Source organism: Urtica dioica, chromosome 2 (genome assembly GCF_054948205.1).
Source record: "Urtica dioica subsp. dioica isolate 48M chromosome 2, U.dioica_male_clone48M_v1_H2, whole genome shotgun sequence".
In the NCBI taxonomy this organism is placed as follows: domain Eukaryota; kingdom Viridiplantae; phylum Streptophyta; class Magnoliopsida; order Rosales; family Urticaceae; genus Urtica; species Urtica dioica.
This window is the reverse complement of record NC_142757.1, coordinates 50,202,607-50,219,854: the sequence shown is the minus strand read 5'-3', so window position 1 is coordinate 50,219,854 and position 17,248 is coordinate 50,202,607. Positions and strand designations below refer to the sequence as shown.

General features: G+C 34.0%; 1 protein-coding gene across 1 annotated transcript; it reads right to left on the bottom strand.

Annotated features, from left to right (window-relative positions):
* Positions 1–215: 215 nt before the first annotated feature.
* On the bottom strand, positions 216–1,966 carry LOC149405328 (CBL-interacting serine/threonine-protein kinase 14-like). The gene has a single exon (XM_089607072.1). The coding sequence runs from the start codon at positions 1,776–1,778 to the stop codon at positions 471–473; it is 1,308 nt and encodes a 435-aa protein (XP_089463198.1). The 5' UTR covers positions 1,779–1,966; the 3' UTR covers positions 216–470.
* Between the last annotated feature and the right edge of the window lie 15,282 nt (positions 1,967–17,248).

Genomic DNA, 17,248 nt, shown 5'->3' with positions numbered 1-17,248 from the left:
CACCTTTCTGAATAAGATAGTACATAATTCATGTACGTTCTTAGGCACCCCATGTTTGATTTTAAATGGGAAAAAAAAAAAAAAAACTTGTGGACATTGATAATCCAGTTATTATAATATTAAAGAAAGTAGATACTTAAAAAAAAAAAAGGGTAAACAAAAAAGGAAAAATAATGAGGTTAACCAAAAAGAAAAGAAAGAAAAAAAAACCAGAATGAAAAATAAAGATAATTTATTTATTTACCCTTTAATTTATACAAAGGCTGAAGAACACGTTCATTCTTCCTATTCTACTTTTTGTACTTCACAACAAAACCTAAATAATAAGTTTATTTTTTTTCATTTTAATTCGACGCTTACAATTGCTATGAAAATAAACTAGTAATTTAATTTAGATTAATTTATTATACTTTACAAGCAGGACAAAAAATGATTTATATGAACATAAATATATTTTTTAGATTTTTAATTTAGTCACCGAGAACGGGAATATCCGGTTGAAAAACAAGCCCCTGAAGCTTGGGCCAGAGCTTTTCCCTCCAAATCTTCCCGTCGCCGGTTTCCCTAATCCGAGCTTCAACCACCACAAGATCCGCCGTGAGTCGCCGGGCTTCGACCACGAGAGCGAAATCCGGCCATCCTCGTCCACCAGAAACCCTAGCTCTTCCTTTCCCCTCTCCCTCAGCCACCGCCAAACCCTCACCTCTCGCCACGTGGCATACTCTCTCCACCACTCTCTCAGCCGTCTCCGCCGAGACGAATCTCTCCTCCGAAACCTCCGCCGCGAACAGCCACGAGAGATTGAACCCCGAGGAGAACGAGATCAGGTCGAACGCGTTCAGATTGCTCTCTCTTCCATCGCCGCCGTAGTCGAGCTTGTTGTAGTGGTGGTGAAAATCGCGATTGTTGTTGTGGTTGTTGCTGTCCTTGTTGTTGTCTCGGATTCCTTTGTTGAACCACGGATCTGATGAGATCTCTTCCACGGTGATCCTCGACACCGGATTGACGTCTAAGAGGCGGGAGATTAGCCGGCGAAGCTCCGGCGAGATCCACCGCGGAAATCGAAACTCGCCGCGGTAGATCTTCCGGTACATCGCCATTATGTTTGAGTCGTTGAACGGAAGGTAACCGGCGGCGAGGACGAACAGGACGATTCCGCATGTCCAGATATCGACCTTCGCTCCGTCGTAGCCTTTCTTCGCGAGAATCTCCGGCGCCACGTAGGCAGGGGTTCCGCAGAGAGTGTGGAGCACGGCGGCGTTCCCGCCGTGATCCGCGACGGAGCTCAGGCCGAAATCGGTGACTTTGAGATCCCAATTTTCGTCGAGGAGGAGATTTTCCGGCTTCAGATCGCGGTGGTAGACGCCGCGGGAATGGCAGTACGTGACGGCGGAGATGAGTTGCCGGAAGTATCTCCGGCAGAGATCTTCGCTGAATCGGCCTTTGGCGATCTTAGCGAAGAGCTCTCCGCCGCGAGCGAACTCCATGACGAAGTAGACCTTCGTTCTCGTCGCCAAGACCTCGATGAGCTCCACCACGTTCGGGTGCCGGAGCCGCCGCATCGCGGCGATCTCTCGCTTCACCGTCGCGGCGGAGATTCCGGCTTTGGCGAGCTTTTGCTTGCTCACGGCTTTGATCGCCACGCTCTGGCCAGTCGCGACTGCCCGCGCGTGGTACACCTTCGCGAACGCTCCGCGGCCGAGAAGCTTCCCGACTTCGTACTTCCCCAACAATGGCGGCTGTGGAGTTTCGCTGGAATCTACGTCGCTCTCTGTCATAGCTCGATCAGTAAGAAGAGAGCAAATGATTTTGAATTCTCAATTTTTCTTGGGAAATAACAAACAGTAAGAGAGGAATTAGGTATATATCTCTATAATATCCAAGTCGTGACTCGGGAGAGAAACGTTTTTAGTTTAATGCTATCTATTTTCTTGGAGAGAGAGAGAGAGAGAGAGAGATTTTGGACTTTGAGTGTTTATCCGAATCGTGAAAATATGGCTAAGTTTCTTGGAATCTTTTCACTTCTATTTAAGACTTGTTGCTGCGTTCTGGATTTAACGCCGTTATCGTTTAACGGGAACACGTCACTATCCTCGTGAGTCTATTTTAAGTTTTTTCAACTCTTTTTTTTTATCCAACAAGTACGTCTACCTGACGGCATCTGCCACGTGTTGGTGGTTTCATTCGGAGGCTCAAATATAGTTTTATTTTGGGTCTAACAACGATGACTCATCGGAGACGGCGATTCCCTACGACGGGAACAGTGTTCGATACGGTGAACACTCGCTTAGCGACTGAGCACGTTGACGCTCTGTTTAACAAAGTTACGAAAATAACCCTGGAATCTATAGTGGTATACGTTATTCCAATGGACGTTATTTACGTGGCTTTTGCATGTGAAAATTCAATACGTGGGCTTAGGCTTAGCCTTGGCGGAGAGTTCAAGATTCATTCGTGCCAGAGCTTTGGGAAAGATTCCTTTAGATTACAATCTCTTAAATAATTCCCAAACAAAATAATTCAGTTTTGGTTTTATCATATTTCTTGAACGCGGTTGGTATATCGGATGGAATTATTAAAGAAAGGGATAACATTAGGAAGATGGAATAATGTCTTTGTCGATCCGTATCTTTTTTTTTATGCAATATATGATTATTGCAGAAAGGAAATAAGTAATATGCTTGAAAGATTAAATTGCTAGCGCATCATCTTAATCTCTCTAAATGTACTACTGGAAATAGTAATAATAACAAATTTAGAGATATGACTCTTTTTGGTCGTAAAATAGCAACTTAAAAAAGGTAAAAAAAAAATAGATTGCACATGTAAATAAATACTTTTTTGACACTTCAACACTCACGGTTCGAGTATATTACAAGTTTAATATTTCTTATAGCTGCCTTGGAATTTGAAACAAGTGAGTTTCATAGTTTCGAAAAGATATGCAAATTTTAATTGTTATAGAGTTGAGATTCTGACATTGAAAATCCCTAGCAAGGATATTCGGTACAAAATAATTAAATATTGATGGTGACGAACAAAAGAAGATGATATCTCAAGTTGTGTAAGTTTTTCCACGTGGTACTGAGTTACTACATTGGGAACTGATGTCTTTTCCAACCGTTTTAATTGAATACGCGCCGTTCGTTGTTTGTTTGGTTTGGTGTTTTTGAGAGCTACGGTTAGTAAATGTCAAACTCTCATGAGATGTGTCGAGGTTAATTTGAACGCATTAGGCTAGTTCGTGAATTTTGAAAATTCGGCGATTGCATATACCTCACGATTGGTATTTTTATTTAATTTTATCGGAGTCACGATTGGTATTGACATATACTTCTAGCTTTCAACTTTGTTTTTACGGAGAACTAAACAACTTCAGTTTGGTTTTCTTCGATCAAAGAAACAGCTCGCTGGTTAGGACTAAGAAGGCCTTTTCGACAAAGGGGAAAAGAAACGCTCGTCTCCAATCAATATGCCTTGACTACGCAATGAGTATTTTCTGGGTCCCAATTAAAATCTGTGAAAATATCGAAGCATTATGTGCCGGCTTTTCGTGAAGATCGACATAAGGTAAAAATAAACTACAATTGCTTACATGTATCTATTAGAGGTGTGAAACTTAATCGGCACCAAGGTGACGACTGAAAACCCTATGACGGTGATTTACAGATCGATTTTAAAGATTATTAGTTGATGGTATTTTGGAAATTCCAAGTCTGTCTGTTAGCCCTAATGTTTTCCCTATAAATACCCTATACGTCGACGTTTTTGGTAGAGCGCAAGAGAGCCTGTAAATGTTAGACCGTATTAAATACCTTTTTTTTATCCCCAATTTGGGTTTTAGTGAAAATCTGCAACGACAAAGTAGACTTAGCTTTCGCATTGAAATTGAACCACTATAAATCTGTGTGTACTGATTTTGTTCTTTTCAATTTCATTTTTCTGATTTTAGGTAGGATTTGTGTGTCGAATCCTAACAGTATATGGCTTTGCCGGCCTAAAATCAAAGATGGTTAGGCTTCCGAAACCTCTAAGAATTCAAAGAAGTTTTGTTAGCTAGATAGGTTTGACGACTTGCAAGATGATCGGAATCACTCGTGGCTTAAGTACTTAGAGGCAAGTATATATCTTAATGAAAAATATATAAAGGCAGATGTTGACGTGGAAATTGCCGAAGTCAATAATAACGAATATCTCGCTCGATTTATTTGAAAGAAGGAAATGGCTAAATCCTTGTCTCTGAATTCCGAATTTGTGATCAAGTGAAAGTACCAGTAGTAAAAGATGAAAATGCTCAAAAATAACAGAGATTCAAATGTTACGGTGCACCGTGTGGTCATGTCAGAATGTCTATGGTATCTTTCGTGATAATCCTTGAAGTCATGAGTAATTTCTTCTTCAATCCTTTACTATATGAGTGTCATGTAAGATTTCATGCGGAGACTTATAACGATACGCATCAATGCGGACAAAGGCGGAGCCAGGTGGGGGCCAGGGTGGGCCAGTGCCCCCCCTCAATTTTTGAAAATTATTTTTTAGACCCAAATTTTTTAATTTTTTTTATAATTTTACCCCTAAATTTTACTAATAATTATGTTTTTGACCCAAATTTGTAAGTTTTTTTTCAATAATGCCCCTCCTCAAAAATATTTCTCAAATTTGCCCCCCCTTAATTGAAATCCTAGCTCCGCCACTGAATGCGGAGACTTATAACGGTACGCATCAATCCTACAAGTGTTGTTGGTTGTTATCCACGCTTCAATCTGTGTGGCAAGGCCTTTTTTTTTGGGTTTTTTGTCAGAAAACCTAAATACGACATTTGATACAATTATACAAGCGACTGAAAGTATATTTACTGTATTTTTTAAGTAGTAGCCATTAATCTTATAGGAATAACTAGTACACTTAAAGCTCCACAAAATCATATATAGGCATATAAAAACAGTAGCTACGAGTTACATATATTGATAGTTCATAGATGATTCTTGCGAAAAATAAAGAATACGAGTTTATCCGTCAATGTAATAAAATTGAGGGACCATGTGTGCAAAGGAGGCTTTTTAACACATAGTATGATTTTGATTGAAGAAATAATAACTTCTTATGTGTTTTGTATATATATATATATATATTTAATCTGTTATTACTTTATTGAAATTTACTTCTTTCTAATTATTATATATTTATTAATAATTATGGACTATAGATAAAACACCATTTTTTTTAATACATTAACACTAATTATTTTAAAGTGGTAAAGTTCGTTTTCATGCTTGGTTTGCTGACCAACAAAGAATAATTCACGAACTAGAATATTCATATGATTTATATTTGAACATATCCTTAATATACATCATTTTCTATGAAAAGTTCTTGAGATTGAAAATGGGTTCTACATATGGAATAATTTGTGGGTATGAAGATGAATAATTCTGTTCGTTTAATGCTAGTCACTATCTAATACCAAATAATTCAGGGATAAGTATCACCTTGAATATCAGAGCCAAAAAAAAAAAAAAAAAAGTATCACCCTTGAATATTCTAAACATGTCTTTATTCAATTATTTAACAAACCTCAATTCTGGGCCGGCTCTGACCTAAGGCGGATTAGACTTGTACCTTGGGCTCCCAATTGGATTGGGCAAAAAAAAAAATTTATTTTACACTTTTTGTTTATTTTTAAGAAAATTTACATTTTGTATCCTAAAAATTTACACTTTTGCCCCATTTTCTAAAAATTTTATATTTTTTACCCTGAAAATTTAAATTTTTATTAGTATTATAGGGTTCCAAAATATTGAATCCCCTAGAGCCTCCGGTGAGTTGGGCGGTCCTGCCTCAATTACATCATTGTTGTTTATCCCCAAACTCTTGTTTATCTTCTTGTCTACATACACGGTTTTTGAGTAGTGCACATTATTATTTATTAATCCATGGAGTTTTCCAATACAATTACCTATAAAACATAATTATTAAATTACAAATCTCATAAAATTTCACTATCATTATGTAAAAATGACATTAATTGTATCATTTTTAAAACAATAGACTTTTACACTCCTCTCATATTTTCTTCCCAATTATACGCCTATATTTTTGTTTTTATATATATATATATATATATATATATATATATATATTTTTTTTTTTTTTTTTCTTTTTTAGACGTTAATTTAAAAAAAAAAAAAAAAAAGCTATGACTTTTTAGATGTGAGATATCCTTAAAGCATATTTAATTTTGAGACAGTATTTGCAGGCCTCACCGGTACAGCTGTCGGTATATCTTTATCAAATAATTGATATTCGAATACAAACTTTGATGTTTCTTAACCCCACCCCCCCCCCCCCCCCCCCCCCCCCCCCCCCCCCCCCCCCCTTATTATAGGAAATGTTACTACAGTCAGTTAACTTGATTATTTCAAAGCATACGTGAATCTCGTTAATTTTGCATGGGAAATTGGAGGCTTTAACGGGCTAAGCATCATACACAAAACATACTAAGATTGGTGCATTGTAATATATGCATATATTTCAAAATCTTTGAATTTTTTTCTTTTTCATATCAAAATATTTTAATTTTGAGCTGAACTACGTGACACCTTTTTTTTAGACTTAACAGTCGTCCATCACTGAAATGAATGATTTCGGTTCTTTAAAAAAAATGATTTCGGTCTAATCTTTTAGTGCTTTTGTTGTTATTCATCAAATCTTTATGTATCATAAAACGTAGGTCAACTTTAAAAAAAAAAAATATTGGCCACGAAAATAAAATTTTAATTATATTGAGTTCATAAATGAAACGTACAAGATACGTTCTTCAAAACCTCTGAATGCCACAAAAACAAAATGACCAATCAACAAGTCACAGATGCGTAAAAATTAATTGACGACAAGTTACCAAAAGAAGGGTAATGTTATTTGAGAAATTTCTTAAAAATAGATTTTTGCTCTTATTTCGGACAAAAATACTCAAACCATTTAAACATAAATTTTACTCTTTTTTTTTTTTTTTTTTTTTCATTTCCACTCTATCTTTTTCTTGATCTTGAATGATTTCGAAGATCTCCAATGATTTCTCAAAAATACGCGTGGAATTAATTTTTAATTTTTAATTTATTTATTTTAAACTTTGAATAAAATATTAAATTTCATCGGAATTTATCATATGAATTAAAGAAACAACAACTTTTCTTTACAACAACGACTATAATAAAAAGAGTCGTTGTTTCTCTTAAATCAAATTAATTTTGATTAACTCCGATTAATTGCGATGACTTTTGATAAATTCCGATGACCTTTGATGCACAAAAGAATTCATCGTAATTAATCGGATTAGTCAATAATTTCTGATTAATGATGATAATCTTCGATAATTTCTGATTAATTACGATGAAATTTAATATATTCTTCAATTATAGAGCTTCAAATAAAAATAATAATTTTAAACAAATTAGTTTCATTCGTATTTGTTCGAGATCGTTGTTGTTCATTGGAATTCGTCAGAGTTCTTTCGAATCCGTTAATACAGAGAGAGAGAGAGAGAGAGAGAGAGAGAGTAGTATTTTTGTTTAAAATAGGAGAAATAATTCATTTTTAAATATTTTTCAAATAAGAGATTTATTACTGATATTTCTCTAAGGTCTAGTTGAAGAAATTCTTTGAGATTTTATGTATATGAGAAATAACCCCACGTAAAAACATAATTTAATAATAACTAATATGAGTAATTAATATAGAGCTTAATCCGCACACTTTTAAAGTGAAAATTGTGGGTTAAATCTCCACCGACAATAAATGCTATTTAAAAATTTATGGAGTTTAGAAAGAGCAGCGCTCTGTCACGCGTGGTTCGAATAATTGCTACCAGTCACTTAAGTTGCATTTAGGGGACTTCTCATCTCTCTCTCTAGAAATTTCTTAAAAAAAAAAAAAAAATCGGTTATGCATATGTGTGTATGTTCTAAATTTACTCTAACTTTTGGTGCGTACGTTCTAAACTCAAGTTTGTCGTATTTTGCAGTAAACTTGATTCAAAGCAAAACGAGTTGAATTACAAAGCTTTCAACAGTGGTCCTCAATTTTAAATTTAACGTGTTATTTTTTTTCTCTGTATCATTGTGTCAAAATGTAATAACGGACCACAACTTGTCACATGCCTTCGCGATCGAACTTGAACTGCTGGACAGTTCTGAAAAACGTGTGAATGATCGAGAATGCAGGTCTTTTAGGGCTGTTTTATCGGTGCGTTATCAATTATTATATTTTTAGTCTAATGGCTATTATAAGTGAAATTTTTTTTTTTGTTCCATCATTGAATCTGTGTTGTCAGAAGATATTATTTAGTTGTACGAATTGTTTTCTTTTTCCTGGGTTCTGCATGTGTGGCTAATGTAGCTGATAAACAGTAAAGTAGATTATATTATTGTTGAATAAAGTTATTTTTATTGAATACTACTTATTTTAAATAAGTCATTTTTTAATGATTATTAGTCTTTCATAATTTATTTTCTCTTTTAAATATTTATTTACTCATATTTAAAATTGTAACTAATAACGCCATTTTTTTATGATTTTTACTTTCGCTATGACTCAAACGCATCTCCTCATTTGAAAAGCGAGTCTTCTTACCTCTCGTCTAATAAATTATTGTTGAGAATCATAAATATTCATCTTAAATTATTGTTCACTCACTCAATCAGATTAGTAAGTACTCAACAAATATAAGATGTCTGAATTAACATGATTGTTTACTCTAATATGTCTCAAACAAGTTACAAACTTTCAAAAATTAAAGTTCAATTTTGATTTGTTAATAGATGGGCCTCAAACTCATTATAATTAAGTTCAATTTTGCTAGGGGAGAAAATGAAAATGTAATAATAAATTAGTTTTTCGATGATAAACGATGTACTTGGGGATGAAGAATGATAAACGAGAATAGAATGATATAGTAAAATATTCGTAGTATGATAATAAAAAGAGAAATTGCCCTATTTGCCACTCTTTTGATAACTTTTTCCCACATTCCACTAAAACCTTAATTTGTCCCAAAATGCCAACATGACAAGAGTAAAAAATCAAGTTTGCCCTTCACTATCTATTTTCTTTACAAATTGGCATCTATGTTTACTCAACAATTTTCTCGTCCAGTACATAGGTCTCAATCTCTCTCTCTCTCTCTCCTCATTCGTCCATCTCTTCTCTCTCTCTCTTCCAGTCCATCTCTTCTCTGTCTCTCTCTCTCCCCCATCTCGTCCAAGCTCTCTCGTCCAGATCTTCTCTCTCTCTCCCTCATCTCGTCCAAGCTCTCTCGTCCAGATCTCCTCTCTCTCTCTCCCTCACTCTCCCGCATCTCGTCCAAGCTGAGAAAACTCGTGAACACGGCTCAAAAAAATTCGTCGGAGGAGCTCAGTTATTGTCGGAGGAGCATTCCGACCAAAAAAAGAGAAGTTGCAATGCACGAAATAAAAGAGAACACTAGGTTCGTTTTTTTTTCATTTTCTGGGTATAAAAAAGCTTTTCGTCTTGAAATAATGAAGATGACGAAATAAAACTCTAGGTTCGTTCGTTTTTGTTGTTTAAAAGCATGAGTTTGTTATGGGTATGTTATGTGATTTTTGAAGATGACGTTCTTATTTGTTGACATCTATGTCAACATTGTTGACATCTATGTCAACATTGTTGACATCTAAACTCAACATTGTTGACATTTGAATGCTTTTTTTGTGGCCTGAAGTTTATTGAATTTCTTAACCCTTTCTTGCTGACTAAATTTATCCTTGTTATTTTTCTTTTCTTCCTGGTAGGTTTTCTAGTTATTCATTTGCTTGCATTACATGATGGTGAGTTTTTGTTCTACAACTAATGAACGTTGTTGACTCTAATATTGTCAAAAATATGCAGAAATGTCAGGAAAACACTCCATTGAATCTCCGGTGACAAACTATGACGACTTTGAGCCCCGAAAGAGAAAATGTTCTAAAAATGAGGTACATTTTGATGCCAAGCAAAGCTGATTTTTTGTTATTATTTTTATGATTGTAGACATTCATACCTATAATTGTAGACAATTACTAAAATTGTAGTCAATTGATGTTAATAAGGCAAGCGGATCGGAACTCGGTGATGCAAAACTCACGGAGTTTCAAATGAGCCAGGCTGAGTACATATGGTACTTGGATACTTTTTGTAGTGAAACTGAATCGGGTCCGATCATGTGTCTCGAAAGTGTTATGAAAGAAATCATCGGAGACGACTGAGAGACTCAGTTGAAGAAAAAAGGAGATTTTATGGAAGTCGTGCCCAAGGGGACACAACTGTTTATGCTGAAAACACAGAGAGAGGAACTTCTCTATTATAGGAGGATGATGATCAACAAGAAATGACTCTTGACGATGAATTTCTCACATCATTGGTCTAAACTTCGTAATATTTATATTTTTGTATGGGTTTTTGTATGACTTGAATGCTTGAAACTGCTTAATATGTCTATTTACACTATGTTTTATATATGTGTAATGATGTGAATTGCATGCCTAAGTGAAGAACTAAATTTAAATTCATCTCGCCAGTAATTTGAAGACTGCTTTTAAGGGGATTTCGAAGGATGTGAAGTGGAAATTTTACGGTGCCGCAAAGGCATACACGATGAGTGAATGGGAAAGTTACATACCATAATCATTAAAGTACCATAATTTTTATAAAAAACTAAGATTAAGTTAAAGTTTTACATACCATAATCATTAAAGTACCATAATTTTAACAAAAACTTATATTAAATAAATAAGAGTTTATGAATCAATTTAGCTCATTCATCCTTGTCGACCAACCCTGAAAAACTGAAATTATGGTCTACAATGTTCCCTTCGGGAACAAATCCCGACCAACCCTGAAAATAAAGATTATCAGATAAGGAAATGATATGAGAATCAAGAAATAAAAACAATAAATTGTTGACATCTATGTCCACATTGTAGACATCTGATGTCAACATTGTAGACATAGATGTCTACAATGTTGACATCAGATGTCAACATTGTAGACATAGATGTCTACATTGTAGACATCATTGTCCACTGTTGATATAGATTTCTACAATGTCTACAATGTTGACATATATGTTTACAATGTTGACATCGTCGATGTCAACATTGTTGATATCTATTCAGAGACAAATACAAGACCGATTCCCATGTTCAGAGACATAGATATGTCAACAATCCGAGTATCAATACCAACCACTACCACGGCTGTTGGGAGTGGATCCAATCCCTGCTGAATCGGGACCCGATTGTTTTTCATTTACTTCCAATATCAATTGAAAATTCTCCATGTCATCTTCTCGTCTTCTCCGCAAATATAAGAAACCTTTGAGCGTGTCATCGTTGGTTATCTCAACAGGCTGCACTGCACCAGCCATCGAGTATGCAACACCAACAGTATGAGTGGATGGTGATTTACGCAAGTTCGTATAAATGATTTGCATCAAACTAGCGAAGTTGACGTTGTACGGCACCACGATTCCGAAAGATCCTTTCTCGTGATACCGACCAGGTTCAACCCAAGTACCACTGTGCTTGAATAATAAATAAATATCATTCATCACTGCGTACAAAAAAGTAAACAGAGTTATTATTTGGAGATTGACTTTAGATGTCAACAATGTTGACTTTAGATGTTAACATTGTTGACATATATGTCAACAAATAATGAACGTCATCTTTCAAAAATCACAAAAAATACCCATAACAAACCCATGCTTTTAAACAACAAAAACTTCATTATTTCAAGACGAAAGTTTTTTTATAACCGGAAAATGAAAAAAAAAAAACGAACCTAGGGTTTTATTTCGTGGATTGCAACTTCTCTTTTTTTGGGTTGACATTCGGAATGCTCCTCCGACGATAACTGAGCTCCTCCGACGAATTTTTTGAGCTGTGTTCACGAGTTTTCTCAGTTTGGACGAGATGGGGGAGAGAGAGAGAGAGAGAGAGAGAGAGAGAGAGAGAGAGAGAGAGAAGATCTGGACGAGAGAGCTTGGACGAGATGAGGGAGAGAGAGAGAGACAGAGAAGAGATGGACTGGAAGAGAGAGAGAGAAGAGATGGACGAATGAGGAGAGAGAGAGAGAGAGACTGAGACCTATGTACTGGACGAGAAAATGGCTGAGTAAACATAGATGCCAATTTGTAAAGAAAATAGATAGTGAAGGGCAAACTTGACTTTTTACTCTTGTCATGGTGGCATTTTGGGACAAATTAAGGTTTTAGTGGAATGTGGGAAAAAGTTATCAAAAGAGTGGCAAATAGGGCAATTTCTCTAATAAAAATGTCAATATATGCAGTATGCATGCCTCTTCTATGTAATAACCTCAATTTTGATCTTAGCTATAATTATTGCAAGGACACATCGTCGTTAAATTGGTATTTTTCACTTAGCAATACGAATAAATTATAGACGATACAATGGTCTTCGTCTTCGAGATTCGAGCAGCCCATTGAATGACGACACACAGGGACGAAGCCAGAAATCTAGGTTAGGGGGGGCTAATTTGCAAGAAAAAATTCAGGGGGCTGATTTGTAAATTTTGAGAATAAAAAAATGTAAAAATAAAATAAAAATTGGCAAAAAATGCAAAAAAAAAAAAAAAAAAAATTGAGGGGGGGCTATAGCCCCCTCTCACCTCCATGTGGCTTCGTGCCTGACCACACACTTAGTGAGCTGCGGCCTATAACGACCAAGTAGGTCTCGCCGAATTCACCAAGTATGTTCTAGATTTGATCGAGCCCGGTGTTTTTGAGCCACGAGGTCAATTATATTCAAGCCTAAAAATACTTACAACAACGACCGAGCTAGGTTAAAAACTCTATCATCCACTCTACTAGAATTTTAGCAACTATATTTTTCTTTACCATCCTATTGCTCTCTTACCTTAAAGAAGACCCGGATGATAAGCAAGACTTTTTATTTTATATTTATCATTATGGGGTCAGTCACCAAAATCAACTGGAGGGTAAAAAAAAAAAAATCTTTACAGGTGGTCCCTCAATGATCAATGGCATGGGGCCTGATTTATTCGAATATATAAAAAAAAATTAAATAATATTATAAAAGATCATAAATGCAAACGTGTAAAATTGGATGTGGGTAAACTGATGATGTAAAAAATAACGTGAACTAATAGTATAAATTAATATAATTAAGAGGAACGGAAGATATCAATCAAACTTCATAGTAGGGCATAAGAATATTACTTTGGACGTAACATTTTGAAAGTTTTTCTTCTTCTAATAAACAAATATGGGATTCTGATCTGGCAATAAATTATAACGTTCTTGAAAGTGCGTGTAGATATATGTTCAGTATGTGTAAATATTTCTTTTGCAAACCTCTAAAAGTACTACACACACGTTCTAAATATTCTTGCTTGAAAAAGCCACCATGTGTGAAAACAAAGTATAATTAGGTGACGAAAAAAGCTCGTTCGTCGTTCTTATACCAACATTGTTAATTAGGTTTACCTTATTATGTCGTGACTTGTGACAACCTAGATATTAATAAGTTAAATATATAGACATGGAGTATCAAAGCAATAATCTTCTATTAATTGTTAGATTATGCATATATGTGTGCCAGCGGAACCATAAGGTCTTGGAGGGGGCGTATTTGCAACAAATAATAATAATAATAATAATAATAATAATAATAATAATAACAACAGCAACAACAACAGTGCTACTTAATTTTTTAGGGTGTATACGAAATTTTTACTTAGTTTGGGAATAAATATAAAATACGCTGATCAGTAAATGTTAAATATTTAAATCTTAAATTTCATGTTCCTATAATACACTATAATTTATATAACTTGAAACGAAGCATATGCGGGTCTTGTCAATATTTCTTTTTATTTAAATATACTTCGTGACATTAATACACAACGTAACAGATGTTAAATTAGCTGTAACTTGTTATTCAAAATTATGACCATTTATCTGCTCCAAGCCTTAATTAATTGATCACTACGATCAGTTTTTAAAATTTCGGTGAAAATCAACAAGTCCTCGGACAACTTTTTGTTTCCATGTAAACGATCAACCGCTCAAAATTGCTTCATATTAAAAACTCTCAAAATTGATGGAGCTACAATCACACCAAATCTGACAATTATCGGTGAGAATCAGTTGTTTTCTTCTTCTCCTTTTGAGACTGTGCAATACGTTTTTGTTAAGCATGCAAAGTTCATTAAAAATTGAGCGGGTAAGATTCCATTTTCTTTAACTTCAGATTTGTAAATGATAAATGTTGTTAGTTTTTTTTTTTTTTTTTTTTTTATTACTATCTATTTTGTAAAACTTCATTCATTAATAATTATAATTTGATTATCCAATATATTATCTGAGCAAAAAAAAAAATGTAATTATTAGTAATTCTATTCCACTAATTATGCACTCATAACAACTACATCGCAAATGAATATTATTCAAGACATGAAAAAATCCCGAAAACACCCACAATTTGCAGCCCAATTTTGTAATTATTGGGTACAATATTAATGAATTACATTCGTGTTATATATATATATATATATATATATATATATACATATATAAATTCATTTGATAGTTTCAAATAACTATTTTATATAATCCGTAAACCATAAGTAAATATGTGGTCCTTGGGTTATAAAATGAGGATGTGGCTGAGATATTAGATTTCGCTGTAGACTTTGTAGTTTGTACCTCATGGACATGCATGTTTGATTGACAAAAGAACATTTGCCTGAAACATAAGAGAGGGAACCATGTGGATGATATCACTTTGCTTTTAATTGGTATATAAGCCACTCTCAAAAATAGAATGTCACTGCTCATAATAATTCTATATATATATATATATATATATATATATATATATATATATATATATATAGATATAGATATAGATATAATGTAATCCACAAAAGGTCGGGTAATCATAATAACTAGACATTAGAGGTTAACAGTGACAAGATATGGGGTAACCATATTTCGACCCTTGGATGTAGTTTTTGGACAAAATGTGGCGACTTGGTATGGGCAACATATCTTTTCATTTACACTATTAACGAGTATGGACAGATAAGATTTGACTATTTGTCAAACTTCTTGTAGCAATCTTATAGGTGGCCAAATACGAACTATTGCTTTTGTGAAGTTTTTTCTACTAATATTGCGAGCCACTTAACTTAATTGATAATTGAAACTGAAAAAAAATGTGACAATAATTAGGTTTATTTGTCATGTCAAGAATAAAAAGATTAATAAATGCGAATGTGACACATATACGTACTGTTCATACATAAGATAAGATTTGAGAAACCCCAGCATTTTAAAATACATAAATTAGTTATTGATCACCATATAATGTATTACACGAATAACCTTTTGATTAACGAAACGATCTAGTTAAAGGATCTCATAATGTTTTCAGGAAATTATGCAGTTTCTTTAATGCTCATTCCGAAAATATTGGCTATGTTTTTAGAAATATCATTTTTTTGTGATATGGTAAATAATATTTATTTTATATAAAATTATAACAGAAAATAAAAATAATTGAAATTGTAAATAACCAAAAATATGTAAACCGTACAAACATTGAAAAAATGATACGGTAGATGTTATTTTTAAGAGAATAAAAAATAAGTTTTGAAAAACCAGTACTTCAAGAAAGTTTGTAGATAATTCTAATGGTTATCCATGTTGTAACAAGATGGAGAAACACATAAAATAAAGTATATTAGATTTACACATGAGACATAACCTACATTTTATATATAAACGAGTATTTAATAACATTCTTAAGAAGTATAGGTACACCAACAAAATTCTAAAATTAACATGGAGCAGGCCAAAATACTTTCAGCCACTAAATAATGAACTTTAATTATTTGAAAAAATGATTGTCACATACACAATATTGATTGGCACTTGGTCACGAGTCATGCCCACAATTTGTTATCGTTTCGAATATTCACAAATAACGCCTCACGTACGTAAACTATAGGCTGGTGATGACTAGTCACTATAAATTCCATGTTGCTTGCTGTACGTAGTGACTAACTAATAATATTTAATCTTGTAGAGACCATCAATAAAAACGTAGTTTTATTTTATCAAACATAATAGAGATATCAAATGCCAAAATATAACCATATCGTAACATGTCATAAAAAAGAGGATATAAGTAGGGCATATATAGGTTAGTAAATATTTACATCTGTTTTATAGAGCATTGCTATTTGACACCAGCCCGAATTTGGCCGATCCATACATCTTGTGACAAGTGGATGATTTTAAAGAATTTTTTTGGTGTTTATTATTTTTTGTAGGGAGTTTTTGTAGGGAGTCGTGAGGGTCGTGCATCGGGACAAAAATCATTCCCCTTTTTTTAAACAAACACAAATCATTATATCTGTTAGTTACATCGATAATTGGGTCCAAGTTAGTCCCACTCCCACATATACGTGTACTGCTGACAATTCTTGATAAAATGTGTTGAGCTATATCATTTTTGCATGGGATTCCAATGATAAAATGAGTAATGTTTACATCAGTTTTTTAAGTATAGTTTGCTCCAATGCAATTATCATACCATATTTTACACAATATAATATTATAATATGATTTTCTCTTAATTTTATGATATAGTTATGCACATATTAACATATTTATATTTTATTTATTAGATATGTTAGATAAAATTAACAACTAAATCATAAAAGTGAAAAAGTTAAAATTTGATAAACTTCATTAGATTGATAATATAACCACTTCTAAAAAAATAGATTTTACAACGGTACAAAACTATTGTAAAATGCTCTTACAACACTTTTATACAGTTGTAAAAGTCAGTATTGTAGAAGGTTCTACAACGGTACGCGTATCATTGTAGAATTTCAAAGATTGTACAACGGTACGCGTTGTAAAATGTTAGGGATTTTATAACGATACGCGTACCACTATAGAAGCTTCTACAATGGCTTTCCGCGTCCCGTGGTAAAAAAATCACAAAATTGGGATTTTTCGCCGCGGTGACGTGTATTTTTCGCCGCGACGAGATCTTCTACAAGGGTTATTTGTATCTCTATAGAAAGTCTCGCCGTAGCATGAATTACGTTGCTACAGCAAGATCAGACTATGGGACAGTGTTTTCTCGCCGCGGCGAGATTTTATACAACAGTACTCGTACCGTTGTGTAAAGTTATG